This window comes from Hemiscyllium ocellatum, chromosome 3 (genome assembly GCF_020745735.1).
Source record: "Hemiscyllium ocellatum isolate sHemOce1 chromosome 3, sHemOce1.pat.X.cur, whole genome shotgun sequence".
NCBI lineage: Eukaryota > Metazoa > Chordata > Chondrichthyes > Orectolobiformes > Hemiscylliidae > Hemiscyllium > Hemiscyllium ocellatum.
In genome coordinates, this window is record NC_083403.1 from 5,000,931 (window position 1) to 5,026,490 (window position 25,560).

General features: G+C 45.8%; 1 protein-coding gene across 1 annotated transcript in view; it reads right to left on the reverse strand.

Annotated features, from left to right (window-relative positions):
* LOC132832876 (dynein axonemal heavy chain 6-like) overlaps positions 1-25,560 on the reverse strand; it is a 670,564-nt gene that overhangs the window by 501,699 nt on the left and 143,305 nt on the right. The window contains exons 22-23 of the mRNA XM_060851082.1: positions 17,555-17,629; positions 14,538-14,625 (exon numbers count right to left, since the gene is read on the reverse strand). Coding sequence (XP_060707065.1) covers positions 14,538-14,625; positions 17,555-17,629 — 163 coding nt within the window. The remainder of the gene's footprint in view (positions 1-14,537; positions 14,626-17,554; positions 17,630-25,560) is intronic.

The window sequence follows — 25,560 nt, forward strand, 5'->3', positions numbered from 1 at the left end:
GTGGTGACAATGCAGCATCTTTCAGCACCCAAAACGTTGCTGTCTGAGTAATACAGTCTATTTCAACTCAGCCTAACACATTCAGGCTTGGGTTTGAATTCAATAAAATTTGGATTGACATAGTGCCTCACCTTCCCACTGCTCAGCGGGAATATCTTCAAGCTTGGACGATGCTTTCCAATTGCTACCTCCATCCAAGACCCCTTTGTTATATGTTGGCATCTCCCTGCCCCATCCAAGCCATTACCCTTATCACAGCCAGGCAAGACCATTAGAAAACTTGCCTGGCCATCATCCATGTCCACTGATCTCAGTGTATCTTTAAATCCCATACCAAATCTTCTGTGCCCATTAACAACGTGTGTTGTCACAACACTGACAGGGGCAGAGCATTGGTAATCAAGCCCCATTACTCCATGAATCTTCACAAATGTACAAGGCAAAGGTAAAGTCACCATAGTCTCAGAGGACCATAGGCTGCTTGCTCATTAGAGAAGGAATCGACTGCTGGTATCAACAACCAGTTGAATCACTAAATGGTTAACTTGCCTGACTTCTATACTGTCTAGGACAAATGACACATGTCAGGTTTCATCAATAAACAAAAAAGTATATTGATTTGAAACAAATTTATCCTTTAGCAAGAGGAGAAAACAGATTATTAATGACTGCACTGTAAATGTAAACTCCATTCTGTTTCAATGCAAACAGATACATTCATTCACAAACAGCCCTGCAGAAATTGGATGGTCAGAAATCACAAGCAAAAAGAAACAAATTCTCACAGAATCATACTGAGCAAAAAAGGCCCTTTGGCCCATCAAGTCTACACCCATACATGAGAAGGCCTGACATTCAAACCAAACCCATTTCCCAGCACTTGGCCCACAGCCTTGAATGTTATGTCAAGTGCTCATCCAGGTACTGTTTAAAGGGAGTGAGGCAACTCGCCCCAACCACTCTCCCAGGTCCTGCAGTGCGGGAGTGTGCTGGCAACAACTGCTTCATATCATAGGACTTTAGTTCAGTTCAAAGTCTCAACTACTAAACATTCTCTGCCATAGTTTCTAGAAGGCTGAACTCCCACAGCTAATCCTGTGTTGGATCTCCTCGTCATAGTTTCATAGATTCACCTCCCTTCTGGAATCCAGCTCTTTTGTCCGTGTTTGAACCCAGGCTGTAATGAGGTCAGGAGCTGAGTGGCCCTGGGGGATCCCAAACTGGGGGTCACTGAGCAGATTGTTGCTGAGCAGGTGCTGCTTGATAGCACTGTGGATGACACTTTCCATGATGATCAAGATTAGACTGATGGGATGGTAATTGGCTGGGTTGGATTTGTCCTGGTTTTGTGAACAGGACTTATGTAGTAATTTTCCACACTGTTGGATAGATGCCAGTGTGCAACTGTACTGGGACAGCTTGGCTAGGGGAGTGGCACGTTTTGGAGCATAAGTCTTCAGTAATGTTGTCAGGATCTATAGCCTTTGCAGTATCCAGTGTCTCCAACCATTTCTTGATGTGAAGTGAATGAAATTGGCTGAAGACAGGTATCAGTGATACTAGGGACCACTGGAGGAGGCTCAGATGGATCATCCACTAGGCACTTTTGACTGAAGATTGTTGCGACAGCTTCAGCCTTACCTTTTGCACTAATGTACTGGGCTCTCCCATCATTGAGGATGGAGATATTTGTGGAACCTCCTCCTCCAGTGACTTATAGAGTCATAGAGATATATAGCACAGAAACAGATCCTTCGCTCTAACTCATCCATGCCAACCAGATATCCTAAATAAATCTAGTCCCATTTGCCAGCACTCTGCCTAAATCCCTCCAAACCCTTCCTATTCATATACCCATCCAGCTGCCTTTTAAATGCTGCAATTGTACCAACCTCCACCACTTCCTCTGGCAGTTCACTCTGCACATGTACCCTCCTCTCTCTGATACAGTTGCCCCTGAGGTCACTTTTAAATCATTCCCCTCACCCTAAACCAATGCCCTCTAGGTTTGGACTCCCCCACCCCAGGGAACAGATTTTGTCTATTCGCCCTATCATGATTTTATAAACCTCTATAAGGTCACCCTTCAGCCTTTGACACTCCAGGGAAAACAGCCCTGGCTTATTCAATTTCCCTCTTTAGCTCAAGCCCTCCAACCCTGGGAACATCCTTGTAATTCTTTTCTGAACCCTTTCAAGTTTCACAACATCTTTCCTATAGCAGGGAAACCAGAATTGCATGCAGTATTCCAAAAGTGGTCTAACCAATGTCCTGTACAGCTGCAACATGACTTTCCAACTCCTTTACTCAATGCATTGACTAATACAAGCATACCAAATGCCTTCTTCATCATCCTGTCTTCCTGCAACTCCACTTTCAAGGAGCTATGAACCTGCACTTTGAGGTCTCTTTGTTCAGCAACACTCCCCAGGATCTTACCAAGTGTATAAGTCCTGCCTTGATTTGCCTTTCCAAAATGCAGCACCTCACATTTATCTAAATTAAATTCCATCTGCCACTCCTTGGCTCATTAGCCCATCTGATCAAATCCCGTTGTGCTGTGACGTAACTTTCCTCACTGTCCAATACACCTCCAATTTTGGCGTCATCTGCAAACTTACTAACCATACCTCCTATTTCAACATCCAAATCATTTATATAAATGATAAAAAGCAGTGGACCCAGCAAAGTTGTTTATTTGTCCACCATCATTCAGGACTTGATGTGGCCCGACTGCAGAGATTAGATCGGATCTATTGGTAGTGGGATCGCTTAGCTCTGTCTATCACTTGCTGCCGATGCAGTTTGGCATTCAAGTAGTCAGAGAATAGTAAGGGTATGGAATGCTTTGCCTGCAACGGTAGTAGATTTGCCAACTTTAAGTACATTTAAGTCGTCATTGGACAAGCATATGGATGTACATGGAATAGTGTAGGTTAGATGGGCTTCAGATTGGTATGAGCTGAAAATGTGTTGCTGGAAAAGCGCAGCAGGTCAGGCAGCATCCAAGGAACAGGAGATTCGATGTTTTGGGCATAAGCCCTTCTTCAGGAATCCAAGCTCCGATCTCCAGCATCTGCAGACCTCACTTTCTCCTCGAAGATTTTAATCTACTGCGAATCCTCTTGCAAGGATGCCTTCCTTGAAGAAGCTCTCTTCCTCCCTCTTGTTCCTTGGATGCTGCCTGACTTGCTGTGCTTTTCCAGCAACACATTTTCAGCTCCGATCTCCAGCATCTGCAGACCTCACTTTCTCCTCGAAGGTTGGTATGACAGGTTGGCGTAACATCAAGGGCCAAAGGGCCTGTACTGTGCTGTAATGTTCTATGTTCGATAGTCCTGTTTAGTAGCTTCACCAGATTGACACCTCATTTTCATGTCTGCCTGGTGCTGCTCCTGGCATGTCGTCCTGCATTCTCCATTGAACCAGGGTTGATGCTAATGGTTGAGTGGGGGATATGCCAGGCCATGAGGTTCCAGGTTGTGTCTTATGGATGCCCAGTCTTGAATTGCTAGATAGAACATAGAGCATAGAATATAGAACAGTACAGCACAGTCCAGGCCCTTTGGCCCTTGATGTTGTGCCAACCTTTTATCCTAATCCTAACCTACATACCCTTCATTGTACTATCTTCCATGTGCCTGTCCAGGAGTTGCTTAAATGTCCCTAAAATATCTGACTCTTCTATCACCACTGGCAGTGCATTCCACAGACCCACCATTCTCTGTGTAAAGAACGTATCTCTGACATCTCCCCTATACCTTCCTCCAATCCCCTTAAAATTGTGGCCCCTTGTGATAGCCATTTCTGCCCTGGTTAAAAGTCTCTGGTTATCCACTATGCCTCTCATCATCTTGTACACCTCTATCAAGTCACCTCTCATCCTTCTTTGCTCCAAGGAGAACAGTCCTAGTTCCCTCAGAAGACATGCCCTCCAATCCAGGTAGCAACCTGGTAAATCTGCTCTGCACCCTCAATGAAGTTTCCACATCCTTCCGATAATGAGGCGAACCAGAACTGAACACAATATTCGAAGTGTGGTCTAGCCAGGGTTCTATTGCGCTGCAGCCTAACCTCGCAGCTCTTAAACTCAATCCCCCTGCTAATGAAAACCAAAATACCATACATCTTCTTAACAAGGATAGTCAGCATGGTTTTGTGAAGGGCAGGTCGTGCCTCACAAACCTTATTGAGCTCTTTGAGAAGGTGACCAAGGAAGTGGACGAGGGTAAAGCAGTAGATGTGGTGTATATGGATTTTAGCAAGGCATTCGATAAGGTACCCCATGGTAGGCTACTGCAAAAACTACGGAGGTATGGCATTGAGGGTGCATTAGAGGTTTGGATTAAGAATTGGCTGGCTGGAAGGAGACAGAGGGTAGTGGTTGATGGTATAGGTTCATCTTGGAGTGCAGTTACCAGCGGTGTTCCACAAGGATCTGTTTTGGGACCATTGCTGTTTGTCATTTTTATAAATGATCTAGAGGAGGGGCTTGAAAGCTGGGTGAGCAAGTTTGCGGATGACACGAAAGTCAGTGGAGTGGTGGACAGCGAAGAAGGATGTGGCAGGTTACAGCGGGATATAGATAGGTTGCAGAGCTGGGCAGAAAGGTGGCAAATGGAGTTCAATGTAGCTAAGTGTGAAGTCATTCACTTTGGTAGGAGTAACAAGAAGATGGATTACTGGGCTAATGGTAGGCTACTTGGTAGTGTGGATGAGCAGAGGGATCTTGGTGTCCATGTACACAGATCTCTGAAAGTTGCCACCCAGATAAATAGTGCTGTGAAGAAGGCATATGGTGTACTGGGCTTTATTGGTAGAGGAATTGAGTTCCGGAGTCCTGAGGTCATGGTGCAGTTGTATAAGACTCTGGTGCGGCCTCATCTGGAGTATTGTGTGCAGTTTTGGTCACCATACTATAGCAAGGATGTGGAGGCACTGGAACGGGTGCAGAGGAGGTTTACCAGGATGTTGCCTGGTATGGTAGGAAGATCGTATGAGGAAAGGCTGAGGCACTTGGGGCTGTTCTCATTGGAGAAAAGAAGGTTTAGGGGAGATTTGATAGAGGTGTACAAGATGATTAGGGGTTTAGATAGGGTTGACAGTGAGAACCTTTTTCCGCTAATGGAGTCAGCTGTTACTAGGGGACACAGCTTTAAATTAAGGGGTGGTAGGTATAGGACAGATGTTAGGGGTAGATTCTTTACTCAGCGGGTTGTGAGTTCATGGGTGCTCTGCCAGTAGCAGTGGTGGACTCTCCCTCTTTATGGTCATTTAAGCGGGCATTGGATAAGCAAATGGAGGTTATTGGGCTAGTGTAGGTTAGGCAGGCTTTGGTCAGCGCAACATCGAGGGTCGAAGGGCCTGTACTGCGCTGTATTTTTCTATGGCCTATATGTTCTATGTAACCCTATCAACTTGGGTGGCAACTTTGAGGAATCTGTGGATGTAGACCCCAACCCTCTGTTCCTTCACACTGCCAAGAATCCTGCTTTTAACCTTGCATTCTGTATTCAAATTCGACCTTCCAAAGTGAATCACTTCACACTTTTCCAGGTTGAACTCCATCTGCCACTTATCATTCCAGCTCTGAATTCTGTCAATGTCCCATTACAACCTACAACAGCCCTCCACACTATCCACAATTGCACCAACCTTCATATCATCAGCAAACTTACTAACCCACCCTTCCACTTCCTCATCCAAGTATTTATAAAATCACAAACAGCAGAGGTCCGAGAACAGATCCCTGCGAAGCAGCACTGGTCACCAAGTTCCAGGCTAAATACTTTCCATCTACTACCACTCTCTGTTTTCTATGGGCCAGCCAATTCTGTATCCAGACAGCCAGATTTACCTACATCCTATGCCTTCTTACTATCTGAATGAGCCTTTCATAGGGAACCTTATCAAATGCCTTTCTAAAATCCATGTACACCACATCCACTGCTCTACCTTCATCAATGTGTTTTGTCACATCCTCAAAGAATTCAGTAAGGTTTGTGAGGCATGACCTGCCCCTCACAAAGCCATGCTGACGATCTTTAATCAAACTCTGGTTTTCCAAATAATCATAAATCCTGTCTCTTAGAATCCTCTCCAATACTTTGCCCACTATAGATGTGAGACTGAATGGTCTGTAATTCCCAGGATTATCCCTATTCCCTTTCTTGAACAGGGGAATAACATTTGCCACCCTCCAATCATCTGGCACTATTCCAGTGGACAGTGAGGACACAGAGATCATTGCCAAAGGCACAGCAATCTCTTCTCTCACTTCCTATAATAACTTTGGCTATATCCTGTCTGACTCAGGGGACTTATCTAATCTTGTGTTTTGTATAGTTTTTAGGACATCCTCCTTCCTAAACATCAACCTATTCAAACATATCAGCCTGTTTCATACTGTCCTCACAAATGACAAATTCCTTCTCACTAGTGAATACTGATGCAAGTATTCATTAAGGACTTCCTTTACCTCCTCCGACTCCAGGCACAGATTCCCTACATTATCCCTGATTGACCCTACCCTCACACTGGCCATCTCTTGTTCCTCACATAAATGTAGAATGCCTTTGGGGTTTTCCTTAATCCTACCCACCAAGGCTTTTTCATGCCCCCTTCTAGCTCTCCTAAATCCATTCTTCAGTTCTTTCCTGGCTACCTTGTAACCCTCGAGAGCCATGTCTGATCCTTGCTTCCTCAATCTTAAGTAAGCTTCTTTCTTCTTCTTGACTAGATGTCCCACCTAAACACAAATAGAAAGCAGGACATAACACCAGCACTTCACTGGATGATATTACTTAGTATGGTGACGAAACATCTGAGAACCCCAGCTCAGCGAGCAAACTTACATCCAGATGTTCCACATCTCTTATAATCCAAGGTTCCTTCATCCTACTATCCCTTCCTTGCCTCAGTGGGACAAACCTACCCAGCAGCAAGTGCTTCCTAAACAACTTCCACATTTCTGTTGTGCATTGCCCTGAGAATGTCTGTTCCCAATTTATGCTCCACAGTTCCTGCCTAGTAGTATTTCAATTCCTCCTCCCCCAATTAAATACTTGCCCATACTTGTCACTAATCTCAAGAGGGTTGGAATATAAAAGCAGCGATGTGCTACTGAGACTTTATAAAGCTCTGGTTAGGCCCCATTTGGAGTACTGTGTCCAGTTTTGGCCCCCACACCTCAGGAAGGACATACTGGCACTGGAACGTGTCCAGCGGAGATTCACACGGATGATCCCTGGAATGGTAGGTCTAACATACGAGGAACGGCTGAGGATCCTGGGATTGTATTCATTGGAATTCAGAAGATTAAGGGGAGACTTAATAGAGACGTACAAGATAATACATGGCTTGGAAAGGGTGGACGCTAGGAAATTGTTTCCATTAGGCGAGGAGACTAGGACCCGTGGACACAGTCTTAGAATTAGAGGGGGTCAATTCAGAATAGAAATGCGGAGAGCGGTGGGCCTGTGGAATTCATTGCCACAGGGTACAGTGGAGGCCGGGACGCTAAATGTCTTCAAGGCAGAGATTGATAGATTCTTGTTGTCTCGAGGAATTAAGGGCTACGGGGAGTACGCTGGTAAGTGGAGTTAAAATGCCCATCAGCCATGATTGAATGGTGGAATGGACTCAATGGGCCGAATGGACTTACTTCCACTCCTATGTCTTATGGCCTTATGGTCATACCATCTGCTCATATCTCTCTCCATGACTATAGTAAAGGTCATAGAGTTGTGATCACTATCACCGAAATGCTCTCCCACTGAGAAATCTGACATCTGTCCTGGCTCATTACCAAGCACCAAATCCAATATGGCCTCCCATTTATTCTGTGTATCTACATATTGAGTCAGGAATTCCTCCTGGACACACCTGACAAATCTGCTCCATCCAAACTATTTGCACTAAGGAGATCTGTTTGAAGTCTGTCCCATTTAGTACGGCGATAGTGCCACATAACCCGATGGAGGGTATTCTTGTCTCCACAAGAACTATATGACCATAAGACACAGAATTTATAGCGAAAGATTACTGAAATGATATATTGAACAAACCTGGATTGTCATGGACACATGTCTGCGGCTGGCAGATTGGTATGGATGAGGACAAGTATGTTTTTCCCTTTTGTTGGTTACCTCGATCCAGTCGAGCAGCTATGTCCTTTGGACCTGATCAGCTCAATCCGTAGTGCTGCTGCTGAGCACGCTTGGTAGTGGACATTGAAATCCCCCACCCAGAATACATTTTAGCCATGCTAAATTGCCCATAGTGTTAGGTAAGGGGTAAATGTAGGGGTGTGGGTGGGTTGCGCTTCGGCGGGTCGGTGTGGACTTGTTGGGCTGAAGGGCCTGTTTCCACACTGTAAGTAATCTAATCTAATCTAATCTTATGCACTGCTACCTTCAGTGCTTCGCACAAGTTAAAATGGAGGAGTACGGATCCAGAAGCCAAGGGAGGATAGTACGTGGTAATCAGCAGGAAGTTTCCTTGCCCATGTTTAACCTGAAGCCTTCATGATGTCCAGAGTGAATATTGAGGCCTCCCAGGGCAACTCCCTCCCAACTGTATCCCACTGTGCTGCTATCTCTGCTGGGCCAAGAGCAGTTTGGAAGTCCAGTGTTATAACGATGGAAATTGAAAATGATTGGGAATACTGAATGACTCATCACAGTACCTTAACCCCTCTCAGTCTTGCATGCACCATTTCCTCTGTCAGAGGGGTCTGAAAGTCTACAACACAATCTCACCTTCTCAGCATGGGAGTATAGCTATTTAAAATTAACAATCTGTACCAATTTAGAGCAAATCAGTGGAATGTATATATTTCTAGTTTTAAGTAATGTTCCTTGAATATGTTATGTGCCAATAATATTCATATCTTTCACATTGAATATTTGCTTTCCAGAAATAGTTCCAAAATCCAATAAGCAGCTTAATTTATTTTACTTGTCAAACTACCTTAATGCATCCCACATTATCTGAACTCTTTTTGCTATCTGGGTTGTCAACTGTGGTTAAGCAATCATTGAAATTTTTTTTGGTCTTTTCCCCATTGTGCTTTACAGAAGTTTGATTTATTTTTGAACAGGAACTGGGTTAGATGATATCAGAAAGCTATCCTTTCACCCCTGGGATTCTTCTCAAAATGAGTTTAGAAAGGTGAAGATGGATGCTGGCAAAAAGTGTTGAATCTAGTTAGCTTTGGTGATTTTTCTTTGTCACCATTTAATGGGAGGGCAATAGATGCTGACGTTCTGAGACAGTAGAGGCTATATTTGTACTGGTCAATGTTGAGAAATATTTAGAAACTGATGTCAGGAGCAGGAACATCTTCACCAGAAAACAAACTTCAGATAATTGTCATTTTTTTAATGAAACTAGTTCTTACCATTTGGAATGTACTATCTAAACGGCTGATGTAAGTAAATTCATTATTCATTTCAAAGGTGAATTGGATCAACACACAAAGGAGAAAATACTGAGGGCTACAGACAAAGGGCAGAGGAGTGGAACTATTTTGTCTTTTAGAGAGCCAGGACAGAGTTGATGAGCTGAACAACCTAACCTGACATTACTCCAGTAAAATTGTGGAGTCTACAAACAAAATAGACACTGGGTTGGGCTGAAACCTACCTTTCCCTTCAGATTATCTTCATCTGCTCCAAATAAAGCAAATTGCACAGTGGGAGAGAAATCAGCACCAGGGAAAGCCTGATTTGGTGACTCTTTGTTGGAATGTTGCTTCCATGTTGCGATATTAAGTTAGCCCAAGTCTCCATTCAATCTCAGAATATGTGCAAGCTTAATGTGAGTATAAATCAACACAAACAACCAGCAACCATGGAAAGTATAGATGTAGGTTAGCTCGCTGAGCTGGAAGATTTGTTTTCAGACCTTTTGTTACCATGACTGGGTAACATCATCAATGAGATTCTCCACTGAAGCGCTGGTGGTATGTCCTGCCTCTCTATTTATAAAGTCTTGGTTTCTTAAGGTGAGTGATGTTATTTCCAGTTCCTTTCTCCAAGGAAATGTAGATGAGATCTAAATCAATGCGTTTATTGATGGAGTTCTGGTAAGAATGCCAGGCCTCCAGGAATTCTCGTGCGAGTCTTTGTTTCAAATGGAAAGTGTCAAACCCAGACTGGATATTTCTTCTTAAACTCAGCTTAATTTGAGTTTAAATTTGTTATTCATGCATGGAGGACATGGGGAACTGCAATCATGATTTTGATTTGATTTGAATTATTATTGTCACATGTACCGTGATACAGTGAAAAATATTGTTTAAGTTCTAACCAGACAAATCACACCTTACAGGGTAATAGAACGGATTGCAGAATATGGTGATACGCCTACAGAGAAGGTGCAGGGAAAAACCAACTCTAATATCTGAAAGGTCTGTTCACAAGTCTGATAACAGCAGGGGAGAAGCTGTTCTTAAACCGTGTTTTCAAACTGTTTTATCTTCTGCTCAATGGAAGAGAGTATAATTGGGGTAGGAGGGGTCTTTGGTTATGTTGGCTGCTTTCCCAAGACAGTGGGAAGTATAGATGGAGTCAATGGAAGGGACTGGGCTGCATTTACAACTCTCTTGCAGTCCTGGGCAGAGCAGTTTGCCATACCGAGCTGTGAAGCATCCGGATAGGACGCTTGCTATGGTGCATCTACAAAAACTGGTCAGAGTCATTGTGGACATGCTGCATTTCCTTAGCCTTCTGAGGAAGGAGAGGCATTGTTGTGCTTTCTTTACTACAATGTCGATGTGATGGTCCAGGACAAATTGTTGACGATGTTTGCTCCTGAGAATGTGAAGCTATCAACCATCTCCACCTCAGTCCCATTGATACAGACAGGGGCATGTCCTCCACTCTGCTTCCTGAAGTTAATCACCGGTTCCTTTGGTTTACTGACATTGAGGGTGAGACTGTTGTCTTTACATCATGTCACTAAGCTCTCTATCTCTTTCCTGTATTCTGTCCCGTTGTTGCTTGAGATCCAAGTCCTAAGGTGAAGTCATCAGCAAGTTTGTAAATGGGGTTCGAGTGGAATTTGGCCACGCAGTCATGAGTGTATAAGGTGTATAATAAGGGGCTGAATACGCAGAGCACTGACGTCTGTGGGTCTGGAATGTGAGGATCCAGTTGCAGAGGGGAAAACAGAGACCTAGGTCTCTGAGTTTGGAGATGAGTTTGATTGGAATTATGGTGATCAAAACAGAGTGAAAGTCAATAAATAGGAGTTTGATGTAGGTGCCCTTGTTACCCAGATGTTCCAGGGATGAATGTAGGGACAAGGGAGATGGTATCTAGAATGGACCCATTATGACAGTAGGGCTGTCAAAACTGCATTACTTTTTCAGTAGGACAATAGGGCTCCTGATGAAGGACTCTTGCCCGAAACATCGATTCCCCCACTCCTCAGGTGCTGCCTGAGCTGCTGCGCTTTTCCAGCATCACACTCTCGACTATTATGACAGCAGGCAAATTTTCGTGGATCAGTGGTGCTGGAAGAGCACACAGTTCAGGCAGCTTCCAAAGTGCAGCGAAATCGACAGTTCGGGCAAAAGCCCTTCATCAGGAATAAAGGCTGAAGCCTAGAGAGATAAGCTAGAGGAGGGTGGGGGTGGGGAGAAAGTAGCATAGAGTACAATGGGTGAGTGGGGGAGGGGATGAAGGTGATATGTCAGGGAGGAGAGGGTGGAGTGGATAGGTGGAAAAAGAGATAGGCAGGTAGGACAAGTCCGGACAAGTTCATGGGGACAGTGCTGAGCTGGAAGTTTGGAACTAGGGTGAGGTGGGGGAAGGGGAAATGAGGAAGCTGGTGAAGTCCACACTGATGCCCTGGGGTTGAAGTGTTCCGAGGCGGAAGATGAGGCGTTCTTCCTCTAGGCGTCTGGTGGTGAGGGAGCGACGGTGAAGGAGGCCCAGGACCTCCATGTCCTCGGCAGAGTGGGAGGGGGAGTTGAAATGTCGGGTTACAGGGCGGTGTGGTTGATTGGTGCGGGTGTCCCGGAGATGTTACCTAAAGCGCTCTGCTAGGAGGCGCCCAGTCTCCCCAATGTAGAGGAGACCGCATCGGGAGCAACAGATACAATAAATGATATTAGTGGATGTGCAGGTAAAACTTTGATGGATGTGGAAGGCTCCTTTAGGGCATTGGATAGAGATGAGGGAGGAGGTGTGGGCACAGGTTTTACAGTTCCTGCGGTGGCAGGGGAAAGTGCCAGGATGGGAGGGTGGGTTGTGGGGGGGCGTGGACCTGACCAGGTAGTCACAGAGGGAACGGTCTTTGCGGAAGGTGGAAAGGGGTGGGGAGGGAAATATATCCCTGGTGGTGGGGCCTTTTTGGTGGTGGCGGAAATGTTGGCGGATGATTTGGTTTATGTGAAGGTTGGTAGGGTGGAAGGTGAGCGGCCAAGACAGTCTGAGAGGCTGGGGTTGATGTGCGCAGTAACAGTTGAAATCCAGTAATATCAAATCAATGTCATTCAGCCCAACAAGACCAGGCTACATATGTTTTTTTACAAATGTCATTCCCCCACCCGTCTTCATTTCACCCTGGCAGCATATCCTTCCAGACATTTCTCCTTCAGTGTGTATCTAGCTTCCCCATCATTGTTGGGAAGGTAGTGGCAAAGTGGTAATGTCATGCATAGTAATCAAGAGATCCTCTTAATCGTCGAGGGAGTGGGTTCCATGCCTCAGTATGACACCTGGTGGGATTTACATTTTAAAGGAAATTTCAGAATTGAATATAACTCATGATAACAGAGACCATGAAACTGCCTTTCCTAATGTCCTGCTGCCCTCACCTGGTCTGGCCTACATGTGACTCAAGAACAACAGCAATCTGGGTGGCTCTTACTTTGAAATGGCCCTGAATGTCATTCAGTTTAAGAGCACTTAATGATTGATAAAAATGATGGCTTTGATGATGACACTTACATTCCACCAAAACCTACATAAAAATTGGTCTCCATAAAATTTACCTCAAAACTGTGTTACTTTATCAGTAACATACTGGCTTAAAAAAATAGTCAAAGTAACAAAAGACCAATTAGGTCTCAGTGAGGAGATATCTTACAAAATACAAAAACAATTGCACTTTTTGTGCAACTCCACCTCCTCCCTTAACAAATAAAGCTGGAGTATTTATTTTATAGTGACTCCGAACTTATTGTTGGTTCAGTCAATGCTGTTCATTGTAATGTCATATTTAAAAGAGGAAACTATAACCTTTTAATGTCATTGTATTTGCTGCAACATGTCGTTGTCAGAGAGTTCCTATACTGTGGCAGCACAACCCAGACTGAAGATCTGAGGCTTAGAGTCATAGAGAAGTACAGCATGGAAACAGATCCTTCGCTCCACGCCGACCAGATATCCCAAACTAATCCAGTCCCACCTGCCAGCACTTGGCCCATATCCCTCTAAACCCTTCCTCTTCAGATACCCATCCAAATGCCTTTTAATGCTGTAATTGTACCAGCCTCCACCACATACTCTAGCAACTCATTCCATACACGCACCACGCTCTAAGTCACTTTTGGAATATTCTGTCCAATTCTGGTCTCCTTACTTTCAGAAGGATGTTGTGAAACGTGAAAATGTTTAGAAATGATTTACAAGGATGTTGCCAGGGTTGGAGGGTTTAAGCTACAGGGAGAGGCTGAAGCGCCTGTCTTGGTTGGAAAGCTCTTTAGGCACCTGTGGGTGGCAAACCCAATTCCCCCAGTTTCAGACATGGCTCAGCACCCATCAGAGATGGTTCCAGTACTTTCAGTATGCATGAGAGGGGACTGCTGATTGGTTAGCAAGTGGACTGTGATTGGTAGAGTTGCCATGGATAATGCCGTTATTCATACTGACTGACAATTAACTGCCAAGCTTTTTTTAAGTTTGAAGCAGGGGTGATTACCTGAGAACTGCCCTGAGAAATTAAAGAGTGAACATGTCAGTCAATGTGCCTGTTTCAACTTAACAAACTAGGTAGCAGCCATATAATTAGATGGCAGCCAGTGACATGGAGCTGCTAACTGACTGAAGTGACGCACCCTTAATGTGCTCATTACATGACCAAAATTCCTCTAGTCTTTGGAAAAAACTTTAGTCATACATTTTCTCAGCCCTAACTTTAATCTGGTAAAAATCTGACTGACGGTTAACATCTCAATGTGCTAAGAATCAAACTTATGACATCATATGCACAAATAAGGCTGAGCTAAATCTGCCTCTAATCTAAATCTCCTCAACATCTAGTTCCAGAAGAAATCATGTTTTTGCCTAAATATCTTTATCCCAATATTATCTTGATGGATTTTTGTCAACGTTGTAAGAAATTCTACAACTTCAGCCAATTGTTCCTACATGACTCTGATCTCCGAACGCATTGAACTTGGTGCTGCCTTTATTCAACTGAAACAAAAATCAAATTAATTTACTCCATAGTTATTCTTCACTTGACCGAAAGTCTAAAGTTAGGGAAGGAGTTCTCTGGAAAGAACAATGGAAGGCCTTGCTTACCACAGTGACAACAACCTGTCCTGGGTGACACAGCACCCACTCTTTGAATTGTGTTACTTTCCAGTCCTGTATTCCCATCCGGAGATGCCTAGATTAACATTTAAAGAGGAATATCAGTACCTCTAAACCAGGAGTTGTGGACAGAACACATCCTGAACACTGACACAATACAGACTATTTTAGCAGAATTATTAATGCGTCAATTGCACTGGGAGATTTGATTGAGAGCACAATGGACACAAGAACCAATTCCCACGGAAAATGTTGATTTTATTTTTGTTTGCATGTAATGGACATTAAAGAACTATAATGGCAAGAATGAGGAGAACTGACATAAACAAAATACCACAATTTCAAGAAAGCAGAGAGACTGGGCATTTATGAATAGTAGCCCACATGCTTGATCACATTTTCAAAAACTTTGAATAAATTTGGTAGGCATGACCTCCCTCTGCCAAAACCATGCTGACTATCCTTAATTAACCCCTGCCTTTCCAAGCGGGTATTAGTTTGGTCCTTCAGAAGTTTCTCCAATAGTTTCCCTACTAATGATGTGAGACTCAATGTAATTTCTGTAATTTCCTGGAACATCTCTACTAACCTCTTAGAGAGTGGAACCACATGAGCTATCCTGCAGTCCTCTTGCACTTCCCCTGGGGCCCATACCCACATTCTCCTTTTCCAGAGTGAAGACCAAAGAGAAGTATTCATTCTAAACATTTCCAACATCCTGTGGCTTCACACACAGTTTGCCTTTCCCTGGTTAACCTCTTTCTTTTAATATATCACTGTCCATGGCTATAGTAAAGGTGAGGCAGTTGTGGTCACTGTCACTGAAATGCTCTCCCTTCGAGAGATCTCCTAAGGAGTGTTGCAGGTTCACAGTTTCTTGAAGGTAGAGTTGCAGGTAGATAGGATAGTGAAGAAGATGTTTGGTATGCTTTCCTTTATTGGTCAGAGTATTGAGAACAGGAGTTGGGAGGTCATGTTGCAGCTGTACAGGACATTGGTTAGGCCACTTTTGGAATATTGCGTGCAATTCTTGTCTCCTTCCTATTGGAAAGATGGTGTGAAACTTGTGTCACAAAGCAGGTCCCTTTTTTGGTAAAGCTGTTCCTTTTCTCAAGGATAAGGTGTCCTTGGTTTTTTCCAGTGGGGTTGTAAATGGGTCCGGCTCGGATTAGACTAGTTTGGTACAGAGATGAAAAGGATTTTGAGAGGCCTTTTGCTTATTTGTGAACAGATTAGGCTTCAGGCCAATGTGGTCATGTTTCAGAAGTGACCTGTGTAATGAAAGGGGAGTGGTCAGCTCTCTAGCTGAGCACAGCAGGTCAGGCAGCATCCGAGGAGCAGGAAAATTGACATTTCGGGCAAAAGCCCTTCATCAGGAATGAGACTGGGAGCCTCGGGGGGGGTGGAGAGATAAATGGGAGGGGTAGCGCTGGGAAGAAGATAGCTGAGAGTGCAATAGGTGGATGGAGGTGGGGTAAAGGTGATAGGTCAGAGAGGAGGCTGGAACAGATAGATGGGAAACAGGATGGACAGGTAGGACAGGTCATGAGGGCGGTGCTGAGCTGGAAGGTTAGAATTGGGAAAAGGTGGGGGAAGGGGAAATGAGGAAACTGGAGGTAAAAGTATATTTAAGAGAAAGGAGTTGGAAATAGTTTTTGTTTAATGTTCTCTTTTGGACTTAAAGAATAAAATTGTTAATTTTTTCTTTAAATAGTGATATTTGGGATAGTTCTTTACCACTCATATTTTATCCGATTATGGTGTGCGGTGAGCTTCTCTGTGTCTGGTTTAAATTAGCAGAAGGGATTACCCCGTGTCGTAACATGTGGAATGCCTGCAAAGGTGGGGGAAGCACATCAACAGTAACTTATAAAACAGAATTGAAGAAATACTTGGAGCTGCAAAGTTTGCTGAACTCTGGGGAAAGAACAGGGGAGTAAGACAGGTCTTTCCAAAATTATAGCTGAAAATGTGTTGCTGGAAAAGCGCAGCAGGTCAGGCAGCATCCAAGGAACAGGAAATTCGACGTTTCAGGCATAAACCCTTCATCAGGAATGAAGGGCTTATGCCCGAAATGTCGAATTTCCTGTTCCTTGGATGCTGCCTGACCTACTGCGCTTTTTCAGCAACACATTTTCAGCTCTGATACTCCAGCATCTGCAGACCTCACTTTCTCCTTTCCAAAATTATGTCTATAGTCATTTAACTAAGGTTTTTAACAACTGAACAGTGTGTTAGCTTGTGCACAATTTCCATGTACTGTCAGTAAATTCCTTTACTCCTGACAAAGCTGCTATAGTGACATCAACAATGTCAATATAGGCAGCACGGTGGCTCAGAGGTTAGCACCGCTGCCTTACAGCAGTAGGGACCCAAATTCAATCCTAATCTTGGGCGATTGTTTGGAGTTCGCACATTCTCTCCGTGTCTGTGCAGGTGCCCTGGCTTCCTTCCACTGTCCAAAGATGTGCAGGTTCACAGGGATTGGAGTGGGGTAGAGGAAGAGGATCTGGATGGAATTCTCGTCAGAGGGTTAGTGCAGACCTGATGGGCCGAATGGCCTGTCTTCTCTGTAGGGATTCTATGATCTTACAGCCCTCAGTCTATGTTCCGTATCAGAAGAAATTCACAGCTCTTTCATCCCTCCCTTATCTTTGGCATTGTCTTTATTCTAATCAGTGAGTAACAGTCTGGCTACTGAGTAACAAGGGACATTCTCACTGAACAATGCTTATGTCTCCTGATCATTCCCTTCTTCAACCATTTCTTAATCAAGTTGTTATACACTTTTTCCAGGCATAAAAGATTTCCCCTTTAAAGGGTTTTGGTCACTCCTAAGTGTCATGAACTCGTATTAAATTCGAGCTAATGAATCCCACTGGTTGTAATCACAAAATGGTGCTAATGGAACAATGGATATTTTATGCCAAGCTAATTCATGCAGCCCATTAATGCCCGCACCTCATGCCCTAGTTTCAGTTGTAACTCAATTTATAAGTACTTACTTTTTCACAGACTCATACATGGAACTTTCCACATTTCCCAGCCATTGTTCAATGGGTCCCCTAATCCGAACATTCCTGCACAAAACAAGTTTAATAATGTTGTCAGAACACAAGAATCTGTAATGATGCTTCTTTGTGTATTGTATAAGGTGGGATATTGAGTTCTAAAGGAGAGAAATAATCTGTAGCTTTAAGTTTGAAGCAAAAACAGAAATTGCTGGAAAAATACATCAGGTCTGGCAGCATCTGTGGAGAGAATGCAGAGTTAACATTCTGGGTTCAGTGTCCCTTCTTCAGAATTGACTGTATCTGGGAAAAGGTTGGTGCGCATGCTGTAGTTGGGTGGAGAAGGGGGAGGGAGTAAACAATTGGTAGAGATGGTCCCCAGAGAGACTATATGACTCCACAACAGTTGGACAGATAAAGGAGTGGGTAAAGGTTAGCCTGGGAGAATGAGTAGCTACTTATAGGAACATTAATGGCTGACAATGGGTTGTTTGTGGCAGATATTCACGTGATGACAGGCTTTGTGTGGGAATTGGGAATTGGACATGGAAGGTGTTCAGGACCTGAAATTACTGAACTTGATATTGAGTTCAGAAGACTGCAGAGTCCCCAAGTGGAAATGGTGTTGTTCTTCCAATTTATATTGAACTTCACTGGAGCACTGCAGCAAGCTTGAGACACAGATGTTGGCCAGGAAACAGGATGGTGTATTAAATTGAGAAGCAACTGGAAGCTCAGGGTTATTTTTGCAGACAGAACATAGGTGTTCTGAAAAGTGGTCACCCATTTGATGTTTCATTTCCCCAATGTAGAGGAGACCACATTGTGAGCAGCGAATGCAGTAGACTAGACTGGGTGAAGTGCAGGTAAATCACTGCTTCACCTGGAATGTGTGCTTGGGGCTTTGGATAGTGAGGAGGGAGGAGATAAATGGGCAGGTGTTACACCTTCAGTGGTTGCAGAGGAAGGTGTCGGGGGTTATGGGGTGGTTGTTGGGAATGGAGGAGGAGTGACCAGAATGTCCCAGAGGGAATGGCTCCTGCAGAAAACTGACAAGGGAAAGGAGGGGAACATTTGTCTGCTGGTGGCATTCTACTGATGGAAATGGCGGCTAATGATCCTTTGGATGTGGATGCTGGTGGGATGATAGGTGTGGACAAGGGTACCACTATCACTGTTGTGGGAGGGAAGAGAGGGATTGTGGGCCAAAGTGCAGGTGATGGGTTGGGCAAGGCTGAAGTTCCTGTCAACTGCGGTGCTGGGGAATTCTCAGATGAGAAAGAAGTTGGACATTTTGGAGTGGTCACTTTGAAAAATTCAATCAGGTCAGTCAGACATGACTTCCCCTAACCAAACCATGCTGACTGTACATGATCAATCCCTGCCTCTCCAAATGCAGATTAATTCTGGACCTCAGAACTGTTTCTAATAGTTTCCTCATCACCAAGGTTAGACTGACTGTAGTTTCCTGGTTTATCCTTTTCTCCTTTCTTGAGTATGGTACTGTATTGGCTGTCCTCCAGTCCTCCAGCACCTCTCCTCTGGTGAGAGAGGACTCGAAAATGTTGTCCAGATATATCCTTGCTATCCAAAAGTGAGACATATCTAACCCAGTCAATTGTTGCCCCATCAGTTAATTCTCAATCACCAGCTAACTGATTGAAATTGGATAACAAGTTCCCTTTCAAACCACTCACCGTCCTGACTTGGTAATATATTGCCATTCCTTCAGCGTCGCTGGGTCAAAATCCTGGAAATCCTTCCCGGACAGCACAGAATATGGATTGCAGTTGTTCAAGAAGGCAACCCACCTTCACGTTCTCTGGGCCAGGAGGGATGGGCAATAAATGTTGGTCCAGCCAACAACACCCAGCTCCCATTAATAATGGAAACGTAGACAGTGCTATCAATTGGCATTCATACAACCATGACCTGCTCATTGATGCTCAGTTTGAATTCATGACCTCAGTCTTATAAAGACACCTCTTGTTTAATATTTCTTGGACTGAAATTTTGAAGCATTTATTTCAAGGTTTGTGAAAAAAAACTGGTGTGGTTTCTTCAACAGAGGTTGTTCTCTGAAGGTTATTATGGACAACTGCATTTCAGCAACTGTCTTTGGAGCAAGGCACATAAAAGTAGAACCTGAAGCTCCCATTTCACAATCACATTCCACTGCAAGCATTGATAGACACTGAGTCACAGCTATCAGATTTGCACAAGAACATAGTCTATAAGGAGGCTTTTCTTATGGAGTGGGTGGGGTACTATCATGATGGTTATTGGTAGAATTCACCCCTCAGTACAGCACTGAACCTTTGGTTGTGCAATGTTGAATTAGATAAGGTCACATATCTCAGAGCTCCTTGTGGTGGTGTGACATTGACCTTGGAGAAGTCTCCATGCCACAATGTGTAACCCTGTAGCATGAGGCTTCATCACTATGCATGTGAGCAATCAGGGGTTTGTTCAAAACCATTGCATTATCTTTCTGGTATTTGCAGAAGGTTATCTGTTCACGGGCCCTGATATGGACTATGCTGTTTCTGAAGTCATTATTGCCTTGGTTCAATGACAAAGACAGTGTAAGAAGGAGACAGTGAAGATAACTTTGTCAGTGAACCCAGCAGGAACAGGTATCCCAAGCAGTTACCACACAGCCTTTTGAAGAGGGAAATGACAGGTAAAATCCCTCCAAGGAGGTAGTGGCTGTTCATAACCATCCTGCATGTCGAGGAGAATCAAGCATCTTGGTTAGTGGGATTCTTCAGCATCCCTGGCATCCCCATGGTGCAAGGTAATTGCACTGACAATTCATCCATACCACCACTGTTCCCTCAGTAAGGTGGCTTCTTCATCTGTTTCCCACTAAATCCAAGTGTGGCCCAGCCCTCCTCAGTTGAGGTGAGGGTATTCAGCTCTGTGGTAGCCTTGTTGGTACCAAAGACAGAGTAGGTCATCCTCAGCGAGGGGCGGAGAGAGCACAGGCCTGCTGGGAATCTCCAGCCCAGGTTTAGGCTCACGTTACTCAGCTGCAGGCATCAGGAGCATAGGCTAAAGGAGGAGGAGGGAGGGCCAAGTTTCTCTGCAGTGGGGTCTCAGATGAAGCTGCTGGGGATCCTGAAGAGGAGCATCTCAAGTGAGACCCAATTAATCTCTTGCCTCAACATTAATGTTGAGTACCAACAGCTACAGTGATGGGTTGCAGTTCCAGATGTATATCAACATGTCCTGAGCATTCTAGACTGGAGTTTTCACCAACCTGTCCAAGGAGATCATCAGACACATGCATAGTGGAGCCAACAGGGCACTGATAACTTTGTACTCTCCTCCATTCTTGTTCCAGATTACCTTTCTCATCTAACACTCTGGCCTGATGTTTTTGAGTCACACTGCATTTTGACCAAACCATTAATGATGGAGACCATGGAGTGTTTTCTGTCAGGAGGTACACAGATTACAAGTCTCCTGCAGTCCTCTGACTGCCAATGATCTGAATATTTCTTTTTTGATCAACTGCAGAACAGTGCTGTGCTCACCAAATTTTGCAAACTGAAACCTAACCTAGATAGGCACCAAGGTGGAAGTCTGAGATGGTGGAAGGTCTATGTGAAAGCCTGCCTGGGCAATCTGCAAAAGTTCACGGTTTCCTCCTCAGATTCAGAGGTGAAGCTGAATGTCACTGGAGTTGGGTTGAAGATGGATACAAATCTTTGTGCAGATTAACAATACTTTGGCATTGTTAGTAAGAACAGAAGAATGCAGCATCACGCAAAGAAACTTTATGGCTTGGTGCTGTATCCAATCACTGGGAGGCGGTTGGTCACCGCTGTATCCAATCATTGGGAGGTGGTTGGTCACCGCTGTATCCAATCACTGTGAGGCGGTTGGTCACCGCTGTATCCAATCACTGGGAGGAGGTTGGTCACTGCTGTGTCCAATCACTGGGAGGAGGTTGGTCACTGCTGTATCCAATCACTGGGAGGAGGTTGGTCACCGCTGTATCCAATCACTGGGGGAGGTTGGTCACCGCTGTATCCAATCACTGGGGGAGGTTAGTCACCGCTGTGTCCAATCACATGGGGAGAAGGTTGGTCACCGCTGTGTCCAATCACTGGGAGGAGGTTGGTCACCACTGTGTCCAATCACTGGGAGGAGGTTGGTCACCGCTGTATCCAATCACTGGGGGAGGTTGGTCACCGCTGTGTCCAATCACTGGGAGGAGGTTGGTCACCGCTGTGTCCAATCACTGGGAGGAGGTTGGTCACCGCTGTGTCCAATCACTGGGAGGAGGTTGGTCACCGCTGTGTCCAATCACTGGGAGGAGGTTGGTCACCACTGTATCCAATCACTGGGAGGAGGTTGGTCACCGCTGTATCCAATCACTGGGAGGAGCTGAAAATGTGTTGCTGGTTAAAGCACAGCAGGTCAGGCAGCATCCAAGGAACAGGATATTCGATGTTTCGGGCCAGAGCCCTTCATCAGGAATCCTGATGAAGGGCTCTGGCCCGAAACGTTGAATTTCCTGTTCCTTGGATGCTGCCTGACCTGCTGTGCTTTAACCAGCAACACATTTTCAGCTCTGATCTCCAGCATCTGCAGACCTCACTTTTTACTACTTAATCACTGGGAGGAGATTGGTCACTGATGTATCCAATCACTGGGAGGAGGTTGGTCACCGCTGTGTCTAATCACTGGGGGAGGTTGGTCACCGCTGTATCCAATCACTGGGAGGTGTTTGGTCACCGATGTATCCAATCACTGGGGGAGGTTGGTCACCGGTGTATCCAATCACTGGGAGGAGGTTGGTCACCGCTGTATCCAATCACTGGGGGAGGTTGGTCACTGGTGTATCCAGTCGCTGGGGCGAGGTTAGTCACCGCTGTATCCGATCACTGGGAGGTGTTTGGTCACCGGTGTATCCAATCACTGGGGGAGGTTGGTCACCGCTGTATCCAATCACTGGGGGAGGTTAGTCACTGGTGTATCCAATCACTGGGAGGTGTTTGGTCACCGCTGTATCCAATCACTGGGAGGTGTTTGGTCACCGGTGTATCCAGTCGCTGGGGCGAGGTTAGTCACCGCTGTATCCAATCACTGGGAGGTGGTTGGTCACCGCTGTATCCAATCACTGGGGGAGGTTGGTCACCGCTGTATCCAATCACTGGGAGGTGGTTGGTCACCGCTGTATCCAATCACTGGGAGGAGGTTGGTCACCGCTGTATCCAATCACTGGGAGGTGGTTGGTCACCGCTGTATCCAATCACTGGGGGAGGTTGGTCACCGCTGTATCCAATCACTGGGAGGTGTTTGGTCACCGCTGTATCCAATCACTGGGGGAGGTTGGTCACCGCTGTATCCAATCACTGGGGGAGGTTGGTCACCGCTGTATCCAATCACTGGGGGAGGTTGGTCACCGCTGTATCCAATCACTGGGAGGAGGTTGGTCACCGCTGTGTCCAATCACTGGGAGGAGGTTGGTCACCACTGTATCCAATCACTGGGAGGAGGTTGGTCACCGGTGTATCCAATCACTGGGGGAGGTTGGTCACCGCTGTATCCAATCACTGGGAGGTGGTTCGTCACCGGTGTATCCAATCACTGGGAGGAGGTTGGTCACCGGTGTATCCAATCACTGGGAGGTGGTTGGTCACCGATGTATCCAATCACCTGGGGTGGTTGGTCACCGCTGTATCCAATCACTGGGAGGAGGTTGGTCACCGCTGTATCCAATCACTGGGGGAGGTTAGTCACCGGTGTATCCAATCACTGGGAGGAGGTTGGTCACCACTGTGTCCAATCACTGGGAGGAGGTTGGTCACCGCTGTATCCAATCACTGGGGGAGGTTGGTCACCGCTGTATCCAATCACTGGGAGGTGTTTGGTCACCGCTGTATCCAATCACTGGGAGGTGTTTGGTCACCAGTGTATCCAATCACTGGGAGGAGGTTGGTCACCGCTGTAACCAATCTCTGGGGGGAGGTTGGTCACCGCTGTATCCAATCACTGGGAGGAGGTTGGTCACCGCTGTAACCAATCACTGGGAGGTGGTTGGTCACCGCTGTATCCGATCACTGGGTGGTGTTTGGTCACCGGTGTATCCAATCACTGGGGGAGGTTGGTCACCGCTGTATCCAATCACTGGGGGAGGTTGGTCACCGCTGTATCCAATCACTGGGAGGTGTTTGGTCACTGCTGTATCCAATCACTGGGAGGTGTTTGGTCACCAGTGTATCCAATCACTGGGGGAGGTTGGTCACCGGTGTATCCAGTCGCTGGGGCGAGGTTAGTCACCGCTGTATCCAATCACTGGGAGGTGGTTGGTCACCGCTGTATCCAATCACTGGGGGAGGTTGGTCACCGCTGTATCCAATCACTGGGAGGTGTTTGGTCACCGCTGTATCCAATCACTGGGAGGAGGTTGGTCACCGCTGTATCCAATCACTGGGGGAGGTTGGTCACCACTGTATCCAATCACTGGGAGGTGGTTCGTCACCGGTGTATCCAATCACTGGGAGGAGGTTGGTCACCGGTGTATCCAATCACTGGGAGGTGGTTGGTCACCGATGTATCCAATCACCTGGGGAGGTTGGTCACCGCTGTATCCAATCACTGGGAGGAGGTTGGTCACCGCTGTATCCAATCACGGGGGGAGGTTGGTCACCGGTGTATCCAATCACTGGGGGGCGGTTGGTCACCGATGTATCCAATCACTGGGAGGAGGTTGGTCACCGCTGTATCCAGTCGCTGGGGGGAGGTTAGTCACCGATGTATCCAATCACTGGGAGGTGGTTGGTCACCGCTGGATCCAATCACTGGGAGGAGGTTGGTCACCGCTGTATCCAATCACTGGGAGGAGGTTGGTCACCGCTGTAACCAATCTCTGGGAGGAGGTTGGTCACCGCTGTAACCAATCACTGGGAGGTGGTTGGTCACCGCTGTAACCAATCACTGGGAGGAGGTTGGTCACCGCTGTATCCAATCACTGGGAGGAGGTTGGTCACCGCTGTAACCAATCACTGGGAGGTGGTTGGTCACCGCTGTAACCAATCACTGGGAGGAGGTTGGTCACCGCTGTATCCAATCACTGGGAGGAGGTTGGTCACCGGTGTATCCAGTCGCTGGGAGGAGGTTGGTCACCGATGTATCCAATCACTGGGAGGAGGTTTATCACTGCTGCTACTCCCACTGGCCCCCAAAGGCCAGGATGACATCCCTGTCACTGTATCTGTTCACTGGGAGGATCCATGCCCTCTGGCACTACATCAGCTGCTGGGTGGCTGCTGCTTTTCCATGCCTGGCCCACACTCACTGCTGTGCCAATGCTGCTGAGTATCCTGCCGCAAAATCCTTTAATGAAAAGATAAGAAAAAAAGGAAGAAAGAAAAACAACAGATGTTAAAAGGAGAAGGGTGAAGAAAGCAGATATGAGCAGACATTCCCTGGGCTCAGGAGCCTGCAGACAGCCCTGCCACTCCGCACCTCCACCTTGTTGGTGCACTGAATAAGGTGATGAACAGTAGATTGTGTGAGAAAGACACTTGGAACCATGGCAGACCGGGTTCAATGAATCTCACTTAACAAATCATTTTAATTGCAGGCAGTAAATCTCCGGTGAATATCCTTTGTACAAAGTGCCCATGTGATCTCACATCACAAAGGGAGAGAAACCAAATAAAAGGTGAAGTGAGTGTGACAGCCTTGACATCAAGGTCATAGTCAACCAAGTGTGGCATCAAGGAGCCCTCACAAACCTGAGATCAATGGATATCAGGGGGCAAACTCTCCACTGGTTAGAATCATACCTGACACAGAGGAAGATGGTGATAGTTGCTGGAGGTCAGTCATCTCAGCTTCAGGACATCTCTGCAGGAGTTCCTCAGAGTAGTGCCCTAGGCCCAACCATCTTCAGCTGCTTCATCAATGACCTTCCCTCCATCATAAGGTCAGAAGTGAGGATGTTCACCGATGATTACACAATGTTCAGCACCATTCACAAC